Raw genomic sequence first — 23,240 nt, 5'->3', positions numbered from 1 at the left:
GTCTCTTATTTGCGCTCAGTGGGCATTGATCTTCTGGCCATACTGGGTTGGATTGGATCTTTTGTGGGGCCGGGTTTCTTTTTATGTATTCTTTGTGTTTTTCATTGTCTGGGAAGACTCTTACTTTTCCATATATCTTAATAGATGATATGGCCTAGTTTAATAATCCTGGGTTTACATTATTTTCCTTCAATTTTTGCAATATGTTACTGCACCCTCTCCTCTTCTTCATAGTGTCCATTGACAGGTCTGAACCTATTTTTATTTGGTTAACTTTATAAGTCACTATTTGCTTTCCTTAGCTGTTATACGATTTTCTTCTTTCCCTCAAAGTTTGATAATTTCACTATTATGTGTCTTGGTGACTTCTTGGCATTCAATCTGGTTGGTGTTCTTTCAGCCTTCTGAATGGCTGCCTGCTTTTCATTTATTAGCTGGGGAAGTTTTCCACTAAAAATTCCCTAGTTATTTTCACTGTTGACTTCTTTGCTATGTCTTGTTCCAGTAGTCCTATGATTCTTATATTGTTTCTATTCATAGCATCAGTCATGGCTCTCAGGTTTTTTTAAGTTTCTCTGATTGCCTTATTTGACTGCTTTTCCCGTTTGGTGAGGTCTGCTTGGTTATCCTCTAGGTCACTGGTGTGATTTTCTGCCTCCTCATATCTGTTGGAAAAGTCTGTTAAATTGCTACTGGGTTTTGTTATTCCTTCCCTTAGGTCGTGTATTTCCTTTTGGTGCATTTCCTTTTTCTCCTCTATCATTTCTTCCATTTTGTGTATTGCTTCCCTCATATCCTGTATCACTCCAAGCAGCATTGTGAACATTTCTTTCAATACCAGGTCAATGTCTGGTACTTCTACGCACGTTATTAGGTCCATGACTTTATCCGGCATTTTCTCCTGTTTCTCTTGCTTCTTCGTTGAGACTGTTGGGGCTGGTTGCTGTTTAGGTGTTGTTTTAGAGGAGCTCGGTGCCATCTTCCAGAGTTGAAGAGCACTGGCCTCTCTCGGGGTAGTCGGATGACTGCTTCTATGAACTACCTGCAGGTAGTTGCACTGGGGTGGTCAGGGTACCACTGTATCTTCCTGTGGTTCCAGTTTTACCCTAGCCAACCAGTATTTCGTTATCTGTAATAAGAGTTGGATAGTCCTCCCACAGGATGATAGTCATGTGATTGTGGCCCCAGGAGGATGGTGTTTCACTGGTTGATCTCCTAGTAAGCTGTAGTGGTGTGGCTCACGGTGCTTGGAACGCCTTGTGTGGTGTGTGGTGTTTCCTTCTGCAACTGGAGTAACACAGAATGCATGCGGGTATACCCTCCTTGGTGTAGAGCATCGTAGATGCCCTGTAGAATTTCCCAAGTCCAAGAGATTGCCGTGAAGGTTGGGCAGATGTTCCCGCAGCAGTGTGGAGCACCACAGACAGTGGAATGCAGTTCCCCCAGTCACTTGTAGGGCTTTGGGGTGTAGGCGGGAGTTCCCCTAGCCATTCGAAGGGGAGTTTCCCAGCTGCTTGGGATATGTTGAAGGAAGGGTGTGATTTCCCTAGCTGTGTGTAAAGCTAACAAATGTGGGTGGGAGCTCCCCTAGCTGGCCCGTCAGAGTTGTCCTAGGCAGAGGGTAGTGGCCTAGAAATCAGCAGTGGCATATGAAAGGAGAGAGAGGAATAGAAGGGGAAAAAGAAAGAAAAAGAAGAAAAAAGAAAGGAAAAGAGAAAACAAAACAAAACAAAACTGTGTCCGTTGAGACCAACTGTGGTGGGAAAGATAAAAGGCGAGAGAATAAAGAGTGAACAAAAAGAGTAATAAGTAAGGAGATAACTGAGGCTTGGTCGCCTTACTGTGGGGTTGGAGGAGTTGCAACCCTGCCTCAAGATCGCGGAGTGCTGTGCCCACTTGGTCTGTGCTCCCACAGATGCTGGGAAGAATTACCCTCGAAGGCAAGATCACAGCAGAGGCCAAGCAACGATTCCTTCAGTGGTGTTTAATGCTGGAGATCACTGGTATAACTACCTTGTGCTGTATGCAGAACTGCAGCAGGTGGGTGGGGGAGGTTTCCTCAGCCCCCTGTAGGACCCCAGGACAGGCAGGGGGTTCCCAGCTGTGTGTAGGATCACTGAGTGTGGACAGTAGCACCCCCTTTTGGGCTTGCTGAGTTGTCCTAGCTTGTACTAATACTGCTGATACCCTACTAGCTCAGAGCTTTTTTTGTTTTCTTTCGTTTTTCCCCTGACCTGCTTAAATTGAACTATGTTATTCTGAAACTGAGGCTTGCTCCAGGAGGTCTTAGTTATGTTGAAAGCCTCTGGACTCTGTAACTACCTTCTTGAATTCCTTATCAAGGGCTCCTTTATTATGCTAATGTACGTGAATGGACTCTTTCTACCAGTTGTCTTGGAGTTAAACAATGAGCCTGGGATTTGCAGTTTTTACTGAGAAAATATTTTTTCTCTCTCGTTTATATTGGACTTATGGGCTGCCCTGATTTCTGGGCTGTCATGCTGACCCCCAGAGGAGGAAATGTCGCTTATCAGAGAGGTTGTTTTCTTCTCAGCCAACTGGAACTGAATTCACTCTCTGTAATATGACTACCCGCTTATTTTCTGCCACACCGGGATCTGACTCAGGTAAATTTCCTTATGTGTTTTCAATTACTCCAAATCTATGGTTACCCACCATCCCCTACCCCCAAGCTATGAGCTCGAGGCAGCTAAAAGTACTGGGAGCTCTGGTCTGGGGTCCTATGACTAGCTTTCAGAGGTTCTCCTCTTGTCTGGGATTACGTCTACTTTAGGGCATCAGCCTGGGGAAATCGCTGTTTGTTGCCCTACTAGGGCACTGGTAGTTGCTTAGCCGGAGCCCACAAGCCAGCACACTCGGCCTAGAGTGATTTAGTGAGTTCTCGGTTCGCTTTGTAAGTAAACATTTTTTTAAAAGGTAGGGTTCAGGACAAACCCTTCTTACCCTAATTTTAATTTCAGGACTTCTCCTCCCAGTCTCCTTCACCTTACCTCCCAATATTCTGGTCTGGCAGCAGGAGCTTTAGTCGGGTAAATCTAACTGAATGCCATATTTTCCCATCCATTTTCTCAGGTTCAATTTTGACACTGTTCTGGTTTTGTTTGTTTGTTTGTGTGTTTGGATTTTATGTTTTTTACTTCTATCACAAATTAGCATTATAGACATAAGTATAGATAAATACCCAGAACTAACAAGGGGATAGTTTTATAAGTATTACAATACCTTTCTCTCGCAAAATAGTGTGTAATATCTTAGTAAAAGTAAAAAACATCAGAAACAGGAAATATTTTTAATGTTAATTTGAAGTTCCCCAGGGAAAAAGAGACCTTGGGTTGACCTTACGGTTATTAACCATTCTAAGACTCTGGTTTTCATCTATACCAATGTTTCCTGAAGTGATTGATATTGCCTCCTGGGAAGCACTGGAATGGTCCAGATGGCAAGCAAAAGTAGATAATTACACTTTATCCTTAATTATGGGCTATAGTACAAAAGTTGTTAATTGCCGCACAGGGAAGGCTGAATTTTTTTTTTCTTGACAAAGGGGATAATAGGCTCAGTAAGTGAACAAACTTAAAAAAATTCAAACTGAAAGAACTAAAAATAAAACCCAAGCCTTGAATTTCAATATGGAAAGATTCTATGGGCAAAATATTGAATCATACAGGAAGCATTAAGAGACGATGGAAAGAATAAACAGAATCACTCTTCCAAAAATAATTAGTCAGCATTTCAAGAGGGAACATGTGATGAAGAATCAAAATCATTAGCCAAAAACCAGGCTCCAGGAATTGATGGGACATCAATCGAAATGTTTCAGCAAGCTGATGAAGCATTGGAAGCACTCATTTATCTATCCCAGCTAATTTGGAAGACAGCTACTTGGCTAACTGACTGCAAGAGATCCATAATTATACCCATTCCAAAAAAAGATGACCCAACAGAATGCTCAAATTATAGAACGATATCATTGATATTACATGCAAGTAATATTTTTCTGAATATCATTCAACAACAGTTGTAGCAGTACATTGATAGGGGATACCAGAGGTTCAGGCTGGATTCAGAAGAGGATGTGGAACAAGGGTTATCATTGCTTATGGCAGATGGATCTTGGATGAAAGCAGAGAATATCGGAAAGATGTCTACCTGTGTTTTATTGAGTATGCAAGGCATTTGACCTTGTAGATTATAACAAATGATGAAAACTTGAGCAGAATGGGAATTCTAGAACACTTCATTATGTTCATGTGTAACCTGTGTATGGATCAAGAGGCAGTTCCAGGAATGGAACAAGGAAATACTGCATGGTTTAAAATCAAGAACAGTGTGTGACGGGGTCGTAAAATTACATTTAAAAGGCAGGAAGGGAAGAAGAGGTCAAAGTGAATGTTAGAAGAGACTTTGAAATTTTCTCTTGATCATAGAGTAGCTAAGATAAATGGAAGAAACAATGAAGTAAAAAAACTGAACAGAAAATTTCATAGGGCAGCTAAAGAAGACAATGTAAAGTATTATAATGAAATGTGCAAAGACCTAAAGTTAGGCAAGTAAACATGAAGAACATACTCAGCATATATTAAACTAAAGCACTCAAGACAAAATTCAAGCCTTGGGTTGCAGTATAGAAGCATTCCCTAGACAAAATATTGAATGATGCAGGAAGCATCAAAAACAGATGGAAAGAATACACAGTCACTGTACCAAAAAGAATGAGTCAGCATTCCAACATTCTAAAGGTAGCCTATGAGCAAGAGTCAACGGTGCTGAAAGCAGATATTCAAGCAATCCTGAATGCATTGGCCAAAAACAAGGCTCCAGGAATCAATAGAATCCCAATTGAAATATTTGAAAAAGCTGATGTAACACTGGGAGCACTCATTCAAACATGCTGATAAATTTTGAAGACAGCTACCTTGGCCAAATGAATGGAAGACATTCATATTTGTTACCTATTCCAAAGACAGATGACTCAACAGAATGCTCAAATTACAGAACTATGTTATTGATATTACATGCCAGTAAAGTTAGACTGAGGAAAATTCAACAAATACTATAGGAGTACATTGACAAATTGCTGCCAGAAATTCTGGCTGGATTCAGTAGAAGACATGGAAGAAGAGATAGCATTGCTAATTTCAGATGAATCTTGGCCAAAAGCAGAGAGTACCAGAAAGGCGTTTACTTGTCTTTTACTGACTATGGCAAGGCATTTGACTGTGTGGACTATAACAAAAACTGGATATCCTTGAAAATAAGAATATATCATTGTATTCTTTGGGAACCTGTGCATGATAGTTTGTAAGAACAGAACAAGGGAATAAGTACTGCATGGTTTAAAAATCAGTAAAGAAAGGCATCCAGGTTGTATCCTCTCACCATACTTATTCAATCTATATGCTGTGCATATAATCAGAGAAGCTGGATTATATGAAGAAGAACTTGATGATGAAGATCAAGGATTGCAACATTTAGTATGGATTTCCATTCAATGAAAAGAAACAAAAATTCTTACAACTGGACTGATAGGTAACATTGTGAATAGAGAAAAGACTGAAGTAGTCAAGGATTTTGTCTAGCTTGGATCCACAATCAATGCTAATGGAAGCAGCAGACAAGACACTGTTTTGGGTAAAGACATTTTTAAAGTTTTTGAAAACAAGAATGTTACTTTGAGGACTAAGATGTTCCTGTCTCAAGCATTGTCTTTTCAATGGCCTCATATGCATGTGAAAGTTGGAGATGGAGAAAGGAAGATTGCAGAATTGGTGCATTTGCACTAGGATGCTGGTAAAGAATTTTGAAAATAAATAAAATACTGCCAAAGGAACCAATAAATCTGTCTTGGAAAAAGTACAGTCAGAATGGTCCTTAGAAGTAAGGATTGTGAGACTTTGCCGCACATACCTTGGACATGTTGTCATGAGGGACCAGTCCCTGGAAAAGCACATCATGCTTAGTAAAGTAGGGGTGCCACAAAAAAGAGGAAGACCCTCAACAAGATGAACTGACACAGTTGCAACAATGGGTTCAAGTATGATTTTGTACATAGGGTTGCTATCACGGGGAAATTGCTCAATAGCACCTATCAGTAACAACAACATAGGCAAATATTGTATAATGCGGGACATGTCTAAAGAAGATGAAAGGAATAAACAGAGGCACTGTACCAAAAATAATTGGTTGAAGTTCAACAATCTAAGGAGGTAGCATATAATCAAGAACCAATGGTATTGAAGGAAGAAGTCCAAGCTTCACTGAAGGCATTAGCAAAAATCTAGGCATCAGGAACTGACAAACTGATGTGCAATGCTGGAAATACTCGTCTATGCCAAGAAATCTGGAAGGCAGTTACTTAGCCAACCAACTGGAAGACAGCCATATTCGTGGTCATTCAAAGGAAAGTGACTCCAAGAGAATGCAGAAATTATTGGACAACATTAACATCACATACAAGTAAATTTTTGTTGAAAATAATTTTTAAAATGTTTTCAGCAATATAGCAATAGATTAGTGCCAGAAATTAAAGTGGTATTAAGAAAAAGACTTGAGATAGATCTTGGCTGAAAGAAAACTTATGTTTTATTGATCATGCCAAGGCATATTACTAAATGAGTTATGTTATGGATTGTGAAGAATGGGAATTCCAGAGTACTTAATTGTGCTTATGCAGAACTTGTACTTAGACAAAGAGGCAATTGTTTCAACAACACAAGAGGATACTGCATAGTTTATGGTCGGTGAAATGGTACATCATGGCTGTATCCTTTCACTATACTATTTCTATTTGTTTGCTGAGCAAATCATCCTGGAAGCTTGACTGTGTGAAGAAAAATATGGCATCAGGAAATGGAGGAAAGCTCATTAACAAACTGATATACAACCTTGCTTGTAGAAAGTGAAGAGGATTTGATGCACTTAATGATAAAGATCAAAGACTACAATCTTCAGTACTGATCTCACCTCAATGTAAAGAAAATAAAACTCACAAATGGACCGAAATGATAAACAAATAAAATAATTAAATTGTCAAAGATTGCATTTTAATTGGATCCGTAATCAAAGGGCAGTCAAGAAATGAAGCAATGTATTGCATTGGGTAAATCTGCTGCAAAATATGTCTTTAAGGAATTAAAGAGCAAGAGTGTAATTTGAGTTGTCAGATGTGACTGATCCAAGCCCTGGCATTTTTAATCACCTCATATGAAAATGAAAGTTGGACTGTGGCTAAGGAAGGCCAATGAATAATTTATTCCTTTGAATTATGGGCATTGAAGAAAAATATTAAAAATACCATGAACTGCCAGAAGAATGAACAAATCTGTTTTGGAAGAAGTATAGCTGGAAAGCTCCTTAGAAGTAAGGATGACAAGGCTTCATCTCACTTAGTTATTAGGAGGAACCAGTGCTTGGAGAAGAACATCATGTTTGGTAAAGTAAGGAGTCAGCAAGAAAGAGGACCTAACAAGATGGACTGAAATAGTGCCTGCAACAATGAGCTCAAACATCATAATATTTATGAGGAATACAGTACTAGGCAGTGTTTTGCTCTGTTGTTCATAGGGTTGCTATGAGAAGAACTGACTTCACAGAACTTAACAACACACATGCCATATATGTATGTATCAAAATTACTATTATAATGTTACTATTGTTAACATTAGTAATAGTAATACTATTACAATTAGTAGCACTATTAATAGTAATATAATACATGTATGGTGTGTGTGTGTTGCTGTTGTTAAGTTCTATGGAGTCAGTTCCTTTTCATAGCAACCCTATGAAAGAGTTGCATTTGGTTGCAAGGATGTTACTTTGAGGACAAAAGTGTGTCTCACCCAAGCCATGGTATTTTCAATTGCCCAATTGCATGTGAAAGTTGTATATTTAATAAGAAAGACCAAAGAAGAATCCATACATTTTCATTGTGGTGCTGGAGAAGAATACTGAAAGTACCATGTACTACTAAAAGGATAAACTGATTTGTCTTGGAAGAAGTACAGCCAGAGGCAAGGATGGCAAGACGTCATCTCATATACTTTGGATATGCTTTCAGGAGAGATCAGTCCCTGGAGAAGGTCATCATGCTTGGTAAAGTAGAGGAGCGTTTAAAAGTAGGGAAGGCCCTCAAGGACATGGATTGACACAGTGGCTGCAATAATGGGCTCAATCACAGGAACAATTGTGAGGATAGCACAGCCTGGGTGGTGGTGTGCATTAGGTTGCTGTGGATTAGAACCGATTAAATGGTACCTAGCAACAACAACATTACTAATACATCTACTGAATGACACAGTTTTTTTGCTGCTCTTCTTTTGAGACTATATCACATTAAGGAAGAATGAGGGTGCAGTGTTGAAAAGTTAGTTGAAATAATTCTTTTCTCTCTGTGATTGTATTTTCAAATGATAGCTTATAGATTCTTTTGTTTTTGTGCAATTTTAGGATTTATAATGTTTTCTTTATTAATTTAGATATATTTAAAATATTAATTTTAAAGATAACTATTTAAAATAATTTAATTTAAAATATAACTATTTAAAATATTAATATGGCTCAAAAATGTTAATCATATAAGGAAGGGGACCTAGAGGTACCTACTGTTTATCCCTATTACCTTGGCCTTATTCAGTACCTACCCTGTGTTGTATTCATTCCATTGGAATATTTTTATAACAATCTTATTAAAATAGATTTCATGTACAATAAATATATTTAACATGTACAATTTAGTACTATTTAGTATATTCACAGAGTTCTACAATCATCATTACTATTTAATTCCAAAGCATTGGATTCACATTGCCATGAGAAGGAACCCTGTATCCTTTAGGAGTGAAATTGCTGGGGTGAAATGGTATCTTGTTTTGATATGATACCTCTATAAAGGCTAATATTTGTAAACATTTCTTCATGTGTTTTTTGGCCAACTGAATGTCTTCTTCGGTAAAGTGTTTTTCATGTCTTCTATCCATTTAAATTGGATTATTTGTCTTTTGTTTTTGAAATATTGAAGTTTTCTATGAAATTTAAAGATTAATCCTTTGTCTAAAGTGTAGTAACTAAAAAGTTTCATACAGTCTATAGGTTTTCTTTTTAGTCTTTTGGTGAAGATTTTTCAATCACTTATGTGTTTATTTTGCCTTTTGTTCTTTGTGTGTTTTAAGTAATGAATGACCATACATTTATAACATATATTAGGGTCTCTAAGTTTGTCTCTATTTCTTCACTGTTCACTTTTATAGTTCTAGGTTTTACATTTCAGTCTTTTACCCATTTGGATTTGTTTTTATATAGGGTGTGAGATAAAATCTGTTTCTTTTTTCGCAGATACCCATTATTTTTCAGCACCATTAACCAAAGGGTCTATCTCTTCCCCACTTAATGTTTTGACCATTTGTCAAAAATCAGCTATCCATCTGTTTCATTGGTCTATGTGTTTCAGTATACCTGTATAATACTGTTTTGACCCCCATGACTCTATAGCATGTTTTGAAACTGGGAAGTGTGAGTCCTGCTTTGTGACTAATAGTGTTTTGTTTCTCTAGGGTCTCTTTCCTTTTCATTAAAAGTTCGTCATTAGTTTTTCAATCACTTTAAAGAATGATGATCTAGGTCTGAATTGTATTTTATCTGCACATTGAATAGTAGTGACATTTTTATAATGTTTAATTTTTCTTATCCATAGACATTGTATGTTCTCACATTTACATTGATCTCTTTCGGTTTCTTATAGTAGTGTTTTATTGTTTTGTTTGTATAGCTCTTTTGTTTCTCTAATTAGATTAATTCTTAAGTATTTCATCCTTTGGATGACTATAATAAATGGTATAGTTTTTCTAATTGCCTGTTCAGAATTTTCTTCATTAGTGTAAATGAATCAGACTTCTTTTTTTGTGTGTTAGTTTTATATCTTAACACTTTGTTGAATCTTTCAATTTGTTCCAGTAATTTTCTTGCCAAGTCTTTAGGATTGTCTGCATGACCGAGCATATTATTAATAAGTAACAAATGCTTTACTTCTTCTTAGCCAATTTGGATACCTTTTATTTCATTTTATTGCCTTATTAGAATCCAAGACTTAGTTAATGAATAAGTGGTGGTAAGGCATCCTTGTATGGATCTATTCTCAAGTGGGATTTTTTTCAGGCTCTTTCAATTGAAAGTAATGTTAGATGTTGATTTTGTATTTATGCCTTTAATTATGTTGAGGAATATCTCTTCTATTCCTGTTTTGATCAGGAATGCATGCTGAATTTTGTCAAATGCCTTTCTGCATCAGTTGATATCATGTGGTTTCTTTTTGGTTTTGTTTTATTTATGTAATTAAGTTAATTGTTTTTTCTAATTTTCAATGATTCTTCAATGTCTGGTATGAATCTCACTTGGTGATGATGTACTACTTTTTGCTGTTGTTGGATTATATTGGCTAGCATTTTATTGAGAATTGTTTATGAAAAGGAGCCTCTGTGGCTCTGTGGGCTAAGCATTGTGTTGCTAATCATAACATTAGTTCGTATCCACCAGCTGCTCCATGAAAGATATCTGACGTTGTCTGCTCTTTTAAAGATTTACAGTTTTGAAAACCTTGTATAGTATCAATATGAATGGGAATTGGCTCAATGATAGTAAAATGTTTGTGTGTCTATTTATGTTCATGAAAAGTATTGGTCTATAATTTTCTCTGAAGGATGTATTTTCATCATTGTATGCTGGTTCCATATAATGAATAAAGGATTTATATATACTATATATAAAATATACTTTTATATATTTTGGTATAGTTTGAGTAGAATTGTCAGCTTTTCACTGAAGGTTAAGTAAAATTTCTAGTGAAAATGCCTGGGCCAGCTATTCTTTTGTTGGGAGTTTTTCATATCCTGGTTTAATTTCTTCTTTTGTGATGACTATGCTTATAATTTTTGTATCAATATGTGCTGCTTTTACTTAATTATTTTATTTTTTAAAAGGTCATTTTACTGAGGGTCTTATAGCTCCTATAACAATCTATGCATCAATTGTATCAAGCACATTTGTACATATGTTGCCATCATTATTTTCTAAACATTTACTTTCTATTTGAGTCCTTGGTATCAGCTCCTCTTCCACCACCACCCCTTGTGACTCCTTCATAATTTACAAATTATTATTACTTTCATATCTTATGCCGACCACTGTCTCCCTTCCCCCATGGATTCTGTTGTTCATGCCCCTGGGGTATGTGTGCGTGTGGTTATGTGTTTATCATAGTGATCTGTTTCCCCTTCCTCCCCTCCTCTCCTCACCTTCCCCTACCCTCCTGGTATCACTACTCCAATTTCTGTTCCTGAGGGGTTTATTTGACCTGGATTCCATGTGTCATGAACTCTTATCTGTACTTGTGTACATGCTCCGGTCCAACCTGCAGTGAAAGGCAGGACTGGGGTCATGATAGTGTGTGTGAGGAAACCTCAAGGAACCAGAGGTATGTGTTGCTTTTCATCAATAAGTGTTTTTTTAGACATATGTCCATTTATTTTCAAATATTCCGGAATACAGTCTTTTGTAGTGTTCTATTATTATCCTTCTTATTCCAGTTGATTCTGCTTTGATTTTGTCCATTTCATTATTCATGCTATTTGCATCTTCTTTTGTCAGATTTTTCAGTGGTTTGCCAAAGTTATTAATCTTTTCAAAGAACTATCTTCTAGTCTTATTGGATCTGTTGTGTTAATGTTTTCTATTTCATTTATTGCTGCTCTAGTGTTTATTATTTCTTTTCTTCTGGTGGCTCCAGGTTTATTTTGCTACTCTTTTGTAATCATTGGAGATGTTGGGTTAAGTTGCTGGCTTTGTTTCTTTTTTTTTAGGCATGCATTTATTGATATCAATTGCCTTCTGAGTATTGCTTGTGCTGTACCTCAAAGGTTTTAGTAGCTTTATTTTTGCTTCAAGGAAATGTTTTAATTTCATTTATTACCCAATAGTGTGTCATTCAATTCCATGTATTTGATCTTCTCCCCTCAATCTTTTTTTTCTCTAATTTTTAAAAAATCATTTTATTGGGGGCTCGTACAACTTTTGTCACAATCCACACATCCATCCATTGTGTCAAGCACATTTGTACATATGTTGCTATCATCATTCTCAAAATATTTGCTTTCTACTTGAGCCCTTGGTATCAGCTCCTCAATTTTCTCCCTTCTTCCTCACTCCCCCTTCCCCCATGAACCCTTGATCATTTATAAATTATTATTATTTAATCATATCTTACAGCATCTGATGATGTCTTCCTTCACCCACTGGGTAGATTCAGTATTCAATATTTTAAATTTATTGGGGCTTGCTTTGTGGCCTAATATAGAGTCTTTTCTATATAGTATTCCATATATGCTGGAAAAGAATGTATATTGTTTTATTGGATGGAATGTTATGTATATGTCTATGAAGTAAACCTGGTTGATTGTGCCCTTTAGTTCTTCTATGTCTTTGCCGGATTTCTTTCTAGTTGTGGCAATGTCAGGGAATCCCTACTCCTGGGAATCCAGAAGGAGTCTCTCAAAACTAGCATTCTATCCAGCTTTGTAGACATTTGCCCCTCCCCCCCCAAAGACTATGTGTTAACAACATGGCTTAAAAAAAAGTAAAACGAAACTCTACACTTTTATAAAACTTGATAAAACATAGTATTTCAAACTGTACAGTCACCAGAAGTACAGTTATCAAAAATGCACATACTTCACTTGGCATCTCCAGCACCTTCAGTTTTCTGTGCCAGGTCTGTTTTGGCATCTCCATTTCCTGCAGGGTTGTTCCCATCCTCAGCAGCATCAGCTTTCCCCTTTGTGTACCTTCTCATCCTTCTTGTCAGGGGCCTTTTTCGGCTTAGGCTCTGGTTTTGGAGGAGCAGGTTTAGCAGATAACCTTGCTCGTCTCCTCTGAGGTTCATCCTTCACCTTGGCTTTATCTCACTTAGCTTCCCCTTCAACCTTTATCTTGGGCATGGTGGCGACTGCGGCGGGGCACAGGCGCTGGGTGTGGAGGTGCGGTGGCGCACAGGCATTGGTTGATCCGGGGGTCGTTCTCGCCTCTTCTTCACACTCGCATTTAATCCATTTATATTCAGTGTATTTTTTTATAGACATTACTTTATTGAGTCATTTTTTATGGTGCTGCTGGTTTCTTTGTGCCACTTAATTTTCTGTGTCGAGGGTTCTTTTGTGGTTGTTATTTTGGTTTGCTTTTTTGCATGTGTGTTTTTCTTAAATAATTTTCATTACTTTAAAGATGTTTATTGTGACTATGATTTTTTAATTTCTTTTTTTTTTAATTTAATTTTTTTAAATTTCTTTACATGAGTAAAATGAGGCTTTCTCCTCCCTCCTATAAAACTTTACAGCCTCAGAAACTCACAGCAGTAGTTCTATCATATTTTATTCGGTTGATGTGAATCATAATAGATTCAATGGTAGTAAATTTAGTTTTTGGCTTAGTGTTTCAATTGACAAGAATAAGAAAATATGTGTGAATAGTCATATAGATTCTTATTTTCCCCTTATTTCTAATTTAAGTAGGTTTTCTACCTGTATCTTATATACCCCATCTTATACTTTGCATTTCTTTTTTTTTTCATGATTAAAGGGTTTATTTTATTTTATCTTTTTCTTTTTTATTATTATTTTTTTAAATCAATTTATTGGGGCTCATAAAATTCATCACAATACATAGATCTATTGTGTAGAGCACATCTATACATTTGTTGCCCTCATCATTCCCAAAATTCGCTTGCCTCTTGGGTTCCCGGAATCAGCTCATTTTCCTTTTTTGTCTTAGAAATTTGTAGTACCCTTGAACAATATAGGTTTGAACTGCTAAGGCCCACTTACACTGATTTATTTTGCTATTGTGGTGAGTTCAAATGTTGTGGATATCGCTTATAATGCTATATAATGCTAATCATCTCCAGAAAGTAAATGTTCACATAGAGGTGTTTTAAGAATCACACAGCATTTTAAGCTAATATTCACATTTGAGCTCACCCAATAAGCCACAGCAAAAAAAAAGTCCACACTTAAGTGGCCCACACATTTCAAACACTTCAACTGTAAATTATATGTGGATTTCTAACTGTATAGGAGGTTGGCACCCCAACTCTACATTGTTCAAGGGTCAACAGTACATAATTGAAAAGCATCACAAAATCAAAAGTCATGGAGATCTTTTTCTTTCTTTTTTAGTACCGCATAATTATGCATTCTAAATATATTGGAGTTTCCCATCTTTTTCTATTATAAATTATGCTGCAATGACAAACTAAAAGTAGGATTGCTGCATCAAATGGCAATTGATTAGGAAGCTTTGTTAGATATTATCATATCCCTATTCTCATGGACTATATTGAAATCTCACTAACAATAGATGAGAATATCTTATAACTATTTGCTTTTCTAATTCTGTGACCTGCCTTTGGTCCCCTTTGTTCTAGGGTTTTGGAGGACCAACCTGCTTGTTGAAGTAAGGTCGATGGTCAACCACTTTGGTGAATGGAAACAGATGCCCTGTCTAGCAGGAGTGGCCTCCTGTCACTCTCAGAAAATCAAAGTATTCCTTGATATTAGCCAGTCTAACCTCTCATGCTGTAGTTATAAAACTTATTTAGCATATTGTTGTTGTTAGGTGTCATTGAGTTTGTTTTAACTCATAGCGACATAATGCAAACAGAAACAAACACTACCCTTCGCCATTCTCACAATTTTTTCCTGATTGAGCCCATGTTTACAGCAATCGTGTCAATCTATCTCCTTGAGGGTTGTCCCCTACTTTGATACCCCTCTACTTTACCAAAATTATGACCTTCTGCAAGGACTGGTCTCTGGAGAGCCTGAAAGTATGTACAAAGTATGTGAGATGAAGATTTGCCATCCTTGCCTCTAAGGAGCACTCTAACATTACTTCTTCCAAGAGAGATTGGTTTCTCCTTTGTAGTCCCTGGTACTTTCAACATTCTCCAGCACCACAATTCAAATGCATGGATTTTTCTTCATTTTTCCTTATTCCGTGTCCAACTTACACATACAATAAAAGACAAGTGAAAACACCATGGCCTTGGTGAGACATACCTTAGTCCTCGAAGTAACATTCTTGCTTTTCAATACACTAAAGAGATCTTGTGCAGCAGATTTACCTAATGCAACTAGTCTTTTGATCTCTTGACTGCTGCTTCTGTGAGAATTGTGGATCTAGGCAAGACAAAATTCTTGACTAGTTCAAACTTTTCTCCATTTATTATGGTGTCCCCTATTGGTCCAGTTGTTAGAATTTTGGTCTTCTTTACATTGAGTCATAATCCATACTGAACGTTGCAGTCCTGGATGTTCATCAGCAAGTGCTTCAAGTCTTTCTCTCTTTCAGCAAGCAAGGTTGTGTCATCTGCATATTGCAAGTTGTTACTAAGCTTTCCTCCAATCCCGGCGCTACATTCTTCCTTCGTATAATCCATTTTCTCCCATGATTTTCTCATCACGCATAGGACAGAGGTTTATCCTCTGAGTCTAGACTTCAGAAATTGAAATAATCCACCTCACAGAATTGTGACACTTCAATTAGATGATGGGTCATTAGACAAACATTATTTCCTTTCAAAGTAGTTATTTATGCAAGAGGCTGTTTTTCCAAAAGTATTGCTGCTCTTGTTAATTGAGTTTAAACCCCTTTGGATCATATGGTGGCAGAAGAATGGTGCTTTCAGTTTAATGTCAGGAAGAAAAAAATCTGACTGTAATGCTAAGTGTTAATTACAGAGGTATTTAAAATACTGAAAGTACCCACCACCAGGTCATCAAGAATGAAGGTGTATGAATGATTTTAACCATCCGAATGGCACCTAGCCTTTGGAAAATTAATGTTTGAGTTTAACTTCTGGTCTGTTCCGTGTCCTAATCTCCACATCCTCATAGAGCCAACAGTCTAAAGGACTGACTATACCTTTCTTTTGGCTGCTTCCAGTACTGATTGAAAGAACACTAGCCAAGCTCACTTTCATTAAAAGTAATTAGTAACTTCCACGTGCCTTTCAGGCACACTTGGGAGCTGTTTACCACGTAATAAATGTGGAATTACCCAGTAGACAAGAGAAACATGAGCTTACTTGAACTTCCTTAGCTATTGTGGATAATTTCACAATCTTTCATATCAAATATTCTGCTTCTAAGTATAACTGGTACCTCTCTTTCTGCAAAGCCTATTTTCAAATCTACAGTCCTTAACAAAGGTGAAGCACACAGTAAGCAATGTAAGTATGGGCTTATTTGTTCTTCCTCACAAATCTGTAGTGAACAATTTCACATGGGCTTAATCACATTATGTGGTGAAAACTTATGAAACTCTTCATTGGAGTTTAGTAAGTAAGTAAGCCCATGCTTACCTTCCTTATTGGATCATCCTCCTCTGCTAGTAAGAGACACAGGAAGTAAACAGAAAATTTCAACATACTCTGATTTCCAATGGTGTTATTCATGATGAGATGAGGATAGTGGCCTGTCGTTGTTGAGAGGTGAAAAAGTTACCCCCTAAAGTGAGACTTCAGCATTATCTAAATGTAGGGGAGGGGAGCATTCTAAGCATAAATAATGGCATTAGCAAAGACATAGAAGTCTGAAACAATGAGATGTACTCAGAATATCTCTGTCTGTGCAGTTTACGTAGAAAGAGTACCAGAGATCAGCAGTGCCGGGAATGAAGCCTCCTGTAGAGGTAATAATAAAAACAGGTACTTCTAGTGAAATGCATTCAGAGTGCCAAGTACCATGCTAAAGAAATTTAGTTCTATTTATTCAACAACTGTCTAAGATGCATACATTTTTATCTTTATTTTGAAAGTGGGGAAACTGAAATCCAGACAGATTACGTCATTTGCATTCTCTTCTGCACAGCTAGTAAGTGACAGTGTTTGGATTCAAACCTAGATAAGCTTCAGAATCCAAGTTGTGCATGTTGTTCTTATGAAGTACCTTAGAATCAGTTCTGACTTACAGTAATCCTATGTTCAACAGAATGAAACAATACCCAGTCCTGCACCATCCTCACAATTGTTCATATGTTTGAGATCATTGTTGCAGCCACTATATCAGTCTATCTCATTGAGAGTCTTACTCTTTTTTTTTTTTTTTGCTTCCCTTCTATTTTACCAAACATAATGTCCTTTTCCAGGCATTTCTCTCTCCTGATGACATGTCCAAAGTATGAGATGCAGGAGTGTCACCATTTTCGCTTCTAAGGTGCATTATGGTTGTACTTAGTCAAAGACAGATTTAATTGTCATTTTTGCAGCCCAGTATACTTTCACTATTCTTTGTGAGCACCATAATTCTAATGCATCAGTGCTTCTTTGATCTTCCTTATTCAGTGTCCAACTTTCACATACATATAAGACAATTGAAAATAACTTGGCTTAACTCAGAAACACCTTTGTCCTGAAACTGATATTGTTGCTCTTCAACTCATAAAGAGTTTTGTGCAACAGATTTACCCAATGCAATACATCATTTTATTTCTTGACTACTGTTGTGCATAGGAAGTAAAAATAAGGTTAAAGTCACAGAGGACCTTAATTCCTGCCTTGAAGAGAGTTGAATTAGTCCTGTAAGTGATGGGAAAACAAGTAAGGGATTTTAAGCGAGGAGCATCACCTAGAAATCAGCATATATTGGATTGTAGTCCCTACTCTTTAGTTACTTGATTGTGTACCTTCAGGGAAATAAATCCCTTTCTATTCTTTGGCCTCTATTTTTTATGTATCTTATCTGTCTTTAAAATTAAGTTGATGATAAAGGGCAGCTTTTAAGAATCACATTTATTTACCTCTTTTTAAAGAGATGCATGCTTTTCTAACTGGAGAAGATTCCTGACTGCTGAGCCTGGTCAGCATTCTCTTCATATGCTTTGCTTTTCATTATAATGTTTTATACATTCTGTTCCTCTATCCTCTATTCTTGTTTCCCTCCTGCTTTTCCAAACACTCTTAGACTCCAGCACTGCTCTCATTCCTGAACTCCAATAGTTATCTATTGATCTCGATTTGGCTCCTAATCATATACTGTCTTTTGTTATTTGCTAGTCGTTTCCTTTTGTTTACTTTTTCTATACTTTAAGCCTCTTCTCTCTATCTGCTTTTTAGTTTCTCTTATCTCTATTCAGGACATAATAGTTTTGGCCACAAGGGGATTTGGGGACATACCTTGTTAATTTTTTTTCTTATTTTGCCAGTGTGTGTGAACACAGCAAAGAAAATCTTATGACTCCTTCCAATATGGGGGTGATCTTTGGACCAACCCTGATGAGAGCTCAAGAGGACACTGTGGCTGCCATGATGAACATCAAATTCCAGAACATTGTGGTGGAAATCTTAATTGAGCACTTTGACAAGGTATGAGTTTCCCGTCCTCACTACCCCTCCTCTAACCATGGCACTTCCCCCCAGCTACCTTTTAGGACTTTGCTCCCCTAGATGGTTCAAGTTGATAATGGAAGGAAACCCCATTATGGTATAATAACACTAAATGGCAATTCTGACTCTAAAATTCATCAATTCACTAAATATTAATTTAGTATGTAGCAATTTAATTATCAGGTAACATGCTAGATACTTGAGATATAGAAGAAAAAGTTACTGTGTAATTTAGAGATAGGCATGTAAACAAAGGAAAATAACTATAAAAGCATTGGTATGGATAATGAAACTGTTAGAAAGCAATTCTTATGCTTATTTAAACCTCATCTTGATCCAAAAGAAAGTTGCTGTTTGTGCCTTAAGGAGTCAACAATATACTATAAAGATAGACATGCAAGTAAAGGAAAATGATAACTATAAATGTATTTGTATGAACAATGGAACCATAAAGAAAATAATACTTATACTTCTTAATACCTCATGTCGATCCAAAAGAATTTAGAGTGACTGGCAATGGCATGGAACTCTAGTGGCACAGTGGATGCATTGGATGGCTAATGGAAAGTTAGGCTGTTTGAGACCTCCAGCCATTCTGTGTAAGAAATAAGAGGCAGTCTACTTCAGCAAAGATTCAAAGCCTTGGAAACCCTATGGAGTTCCACTCTGTCTTTTAGAGTTTTTATAAGTCAGAACCAACTTAACAGCATTGATGGCTATAAGCAGGAGCTATGGTATATAAAAATTCAAGTAGAATACTAAAGGTATTTCAAATGAAAAAGAGAAAAACAAGAGTAGAACCAGTAATGAACCTAGGAAAGAGGTAAGGGTTAAGAAATACTTATTAGTAAGTCTACATATTTGCTAAGGGCCCTGATGGTGAAGTAACTATGCAATAGACTGCTAACTGCAAGGTCAGCCATTCAGTAGGAGAACTATGGAGCTCTCCAATTCCATATAAGTGGCAGTCTCAGAAACCCACAGGGACAGGTCTACCTTGCCCTATGGGGTCACTATGGATTGGAATTGACTTGATGGAAGTGAGTTTCGGTTTTGGGTTCAAACAGTTGCTATATATGGCTCTACATTTGGCTTCCTGCTTACTAGTGACAACATAGCAAACTATAATTCAGCAAAAACTTCTCTGCAGAGGGTGCCTAATAATAAAAAACCTAGGTAATATTCTAATTCAACTCCTGTATTAGATAAGGTATACAAGGGTGATACCCAAAAGAAACCGAATTTTTTTTGAAAACTATGTATTTAATTTTTTTTAACAAAAAAACCTTGCTACCTTCAGTGTACTCTCCTTTACAATTAATATATTTGTCAAATATGCGATTCCATTCTTGGAAACACTTTTCAAACTTATCTGTTTAAATGGCTGACAGAACCTCCCACATTTCTTTTTTTTTTCTTGACCGCATCTACATCTCCAAATTGCTGTCCTTTTTATGTCCCTCTTCATTCACAGAAACAAATATAAGTTGCATGGAGTGAGGTCAAGTTAGTAAGGTGCATGGGGAAGGAGAGGTATACTGTTCTTTGCCAAAAATTGATGCACTGAGATGGCTGTGTGAGCAGGTGCATTGTCGTGGCAAAAACAGTCCCCCATCTGCCACAAATCAGGCCTTTTTTGTCCCACACTGTTATGCAGTCTTTTCAGAATATCTAATTAGAAAGCTTGATTAACAGTTTCACCTGGTGAAACAAACTCCAAACATACTATGAGTTGACATTTTTGTCCCTTCGGTAAGTTGATGGATGTCCAGAGCGAGGTTTGTCATCCATCGGCATTTCACAGAATAAGGAAACCACATGTACACTTGAATTTTTCCCATAGTGCTGTCCTTGTAAGCTGTATTCAACATCACAATAGTTTCTGTGGCATTTTTCCTGAGCATGAAACAAAATTTCACAGCCGCACCCTGTTCCCTAAAATCAGCCATCACAAAGAATGAGCATTGAGAGAAACTCCTTTCATGAAAAAATTCACTGTGACCAGAGAGAACCTTCTCAGGGCACACCCCTGGATGCACTAACTCAGAGCAAGTTGCTCGATGCTCACCTAGCAGGAAAAATGTGTACTATGAAAGCTCGGCCCAGTGGATCTTTTTTCCCATTTTTGTGGGGGGTATCCCCTTATATGTTAGTCTGCTGAGACCCCAAAATACAGTGCTCTAATGCAAGAGGTGTTTACTTTTCCATCATAAATTAGTCATGGGAAGTTGACTAGATGGTAGAAGGGATTATATAATGTCTTTCTGATGCTCTCCCATCCCTTCAGTGCTTACTTCATCTTCATGAAATATCTATTGAAAAATATCTAAGGAAAAGAAGTGGAAGGTACACACATACCCATTAAGGACCTCATCTGGAAATCACACTTGTCACTTTTATTTACATATGGTTTGCCATAATTTAATTTCATGGGCATATCTAGCTATAAGAAAGGCAGAAAAGTGTATTTATTTGAGGTATCCATGTGCCCAACTAAGACTTTAGTTCTTTTGCTAAAAAAAAAAAAGAAAAAGAAAGAATATGTATTGAAGTAGAATTGGAATTCTCTACCATATTATCTCTGTGATCTTGAGGAACTTGATTAACTTCTGATTATCATTTAACTGATGAAATGGGAAGATGATAATAAATATTACAATATGAAAGTTGTTCAGCTAGTAAGTGGCAGAGCTGGAATTTGAACCAAGCAGCATGGCTTAGAGTCTAAATACTTAATCACTGTACAGTGCTGCATTATCAATCATATTAATAAAGTTATATTATTAGGTATATAAAGAACACTTTGAAATTATCAAAGTTGTAAGTATTCTCCTTAAGTATAGGGAGAAGTAAGACTGAAGGTGGAAAAGAAAGAAACAGAGAAAGAACAGTTCAGAGAGATGGTCCAGTAGACCTGGAGCTTAAAACCCTAAATTGCCTGATATTTTTGCAAAATATACTGGAAATGAGATTGGAGGCAGATAGGAGCCAGGTTCTAAATAAACTTGCTGCCAGGTTGAGGTGTTTAGAATGGTTTCTACTGGTGATATTAAATGATTCCTTAAAAGTAGAATCGTACACGATCAGGTGCATTGCCAAGGACGGATTGCAGAAAGAGAGATTAGGGGCATATTCTTGTAAGGAGATAATTATAATCTGAGTAAAGGAAGTGAAAGATGGCCAAAATGGCAAAAATAGCAGGGCTAGGATATAAGGGAAAGAAATTTCTGATTCCTGAATTTTTGCATTCAGTGACTGGAACTAGCCTTAATACATATAGTTTTTAGAGATGAAAAAAATATTTTTGAAGATGATATTTGAGATTCGTGGAAGATATTCGGGAGCAATATCTAACAAGTAGTTAGCTTGTTTGAGTCGAAAACAAGTGTCGACAAACTTTTTCTTAACTCAGAATCAATTTTATAGCAATGAACAATATAGTAAATATAGATTTTGCCAAAGTATAAATGTTAAGCAACTACTCAAATCTGTCTTTGTGATGGGAAAACAGCCCCAGACAATATGTATGACTATGACTGTGTTTCAGTAAGACTCTATTTACAAATATAAGCAGCATTTCTGTGGGCTGTAATATACTTTTCTTGGCTATAAAGCCCAGATCTAATCTCACTTATGTCTTTGAATTTAAAATGAGTTCTTTCCATAACGCTGTATCAGGTTTTGTTTTTGCTTTTTGTTTATTTTACCAATATTGGACTTTTGATGAAAGCTTTTCATTCATTTACTTTTAAATAGTTGCTGATAAGGAAAGACTTACTCCCTTATTATATATAAGCTCCATAATATTCACAATATGATTTGTTCAACAAAATGTTTATTGAGTACCTACTATTTGACAATTACTGTTTAAACATTGAAAATACGGCAGAAAATACAACATAGAAATCTCTACCCTCATGAAGCTTATGTTGTAAAAGAGGTAGTGAAAGAGTATTCCAGATAAGTAAATTATATAGTATGTTCTAAAAAAACCTCAACTCATTGCCACCAAATTGATTCTGACTCATAACAACACGATAGAATTGCCTTTGTGGGTTTCTGAGACTGCAACTCTTTGCAGGAGTAGAAAGATGTGGAGCAGCTGGTTGTTTCAAACTGGTGAACTTGTAGTAGCAGCCCAATACATAACCCACTCCGCCACCAAAATTTATAATAATATTGGCTTTCATATTTGCTTATGAAGTTACTTTCACTGGATATCATAATTTAGTCATAAGGTTTTGTGTTACTTTGTAGTATTCTTTCAGAAACTTCCAATCTCTTCCTTGCTCTAATTTTTGCCTTAATAATTAGAACCATGTAATATGCATGGTAATAATTTTTCACCTGAATAATTATTACCATGTACTATGTAATAATTATTAAGGAGAAATATAAAGCAAGAAAGAGACTGAAAGTGTCTGTAAAGATACTAGAATAACACAAAGCCTTATAACTAAATAAAGATATCCAGTAAAAGTAATTTAATGAGCAAATATAAAAGGTATTATAATTATAATTTATGTTTGGATCTCAAATTCTAATTTATTTTTTAAATCATTTTATTGAGGGCTCGTACAATTCTTATCACAATCCATACATACATCCATTGTGTCAATCACATATGTACATTTGTTGCCATCATCATTCTCAAAACCTTTGCCTTCTTCTTGAGTCCTTAATATCTGCTCCTCGTTTTTCCCTCTCCATCCCCACTCCCCCCTCCCTCATGAACCCTTCATAATTCATAAATTATTATTATTTTGTCATATGTCACACTGTCTGACATCTCCCC

General features: G+C 36.6%; 1 protein-coding gene and 1 pseudogene across 1 annotated transcript in view; one reads left to right on the top strand and one right to left on the bottom strand.

Annotated features, from left to right (window-relative positions):
- The window catches only part of OPHN1 (oligophrenin 1), a 435,527-nt gene that overhangs the window by 299,298 nt on the left and 112,989 nt on the right, over positions 1 to 23,240 (top strand). The window contains exon 19 of the mRNA XM_004715440.2: positions 18,265 to 18,424. Within this exon, the coding sequence (XP_004715497.1) occupies positions 18,265 to 18,424 (160 nt within the window). The remainder of the gene's footprint in view (positions 1 to 18,264; positions 18,425 to 23,240) is intronic.
- Positions 12,740 to 13,004, bottom strand: LOC101648627 (annotated as a pseudogene).

Source organism: Echinops telfairi, unplaced genomic scaffold (genome assembly GCF_000313985.2).
Source record: "Echinops telfairi isolate 266 unplaced genomic scaffold, ASM31398v2 ScPeMD7_7423;HRSCAF=8461, whole genome shotgun sequence".
In the NCBI taxonomy this organism is placed as follows: Eukaryota; Metazoa; Chordata; class Mammalia; order Afrosoricida; family Tenrecidae; genus Echinops; species Echinops telfairi.
The sequence above is the reverse complement of the archived record's forward strand: the minus strand, read 5'-3'. Positions and strand labels throughout refer to the sequence as shown.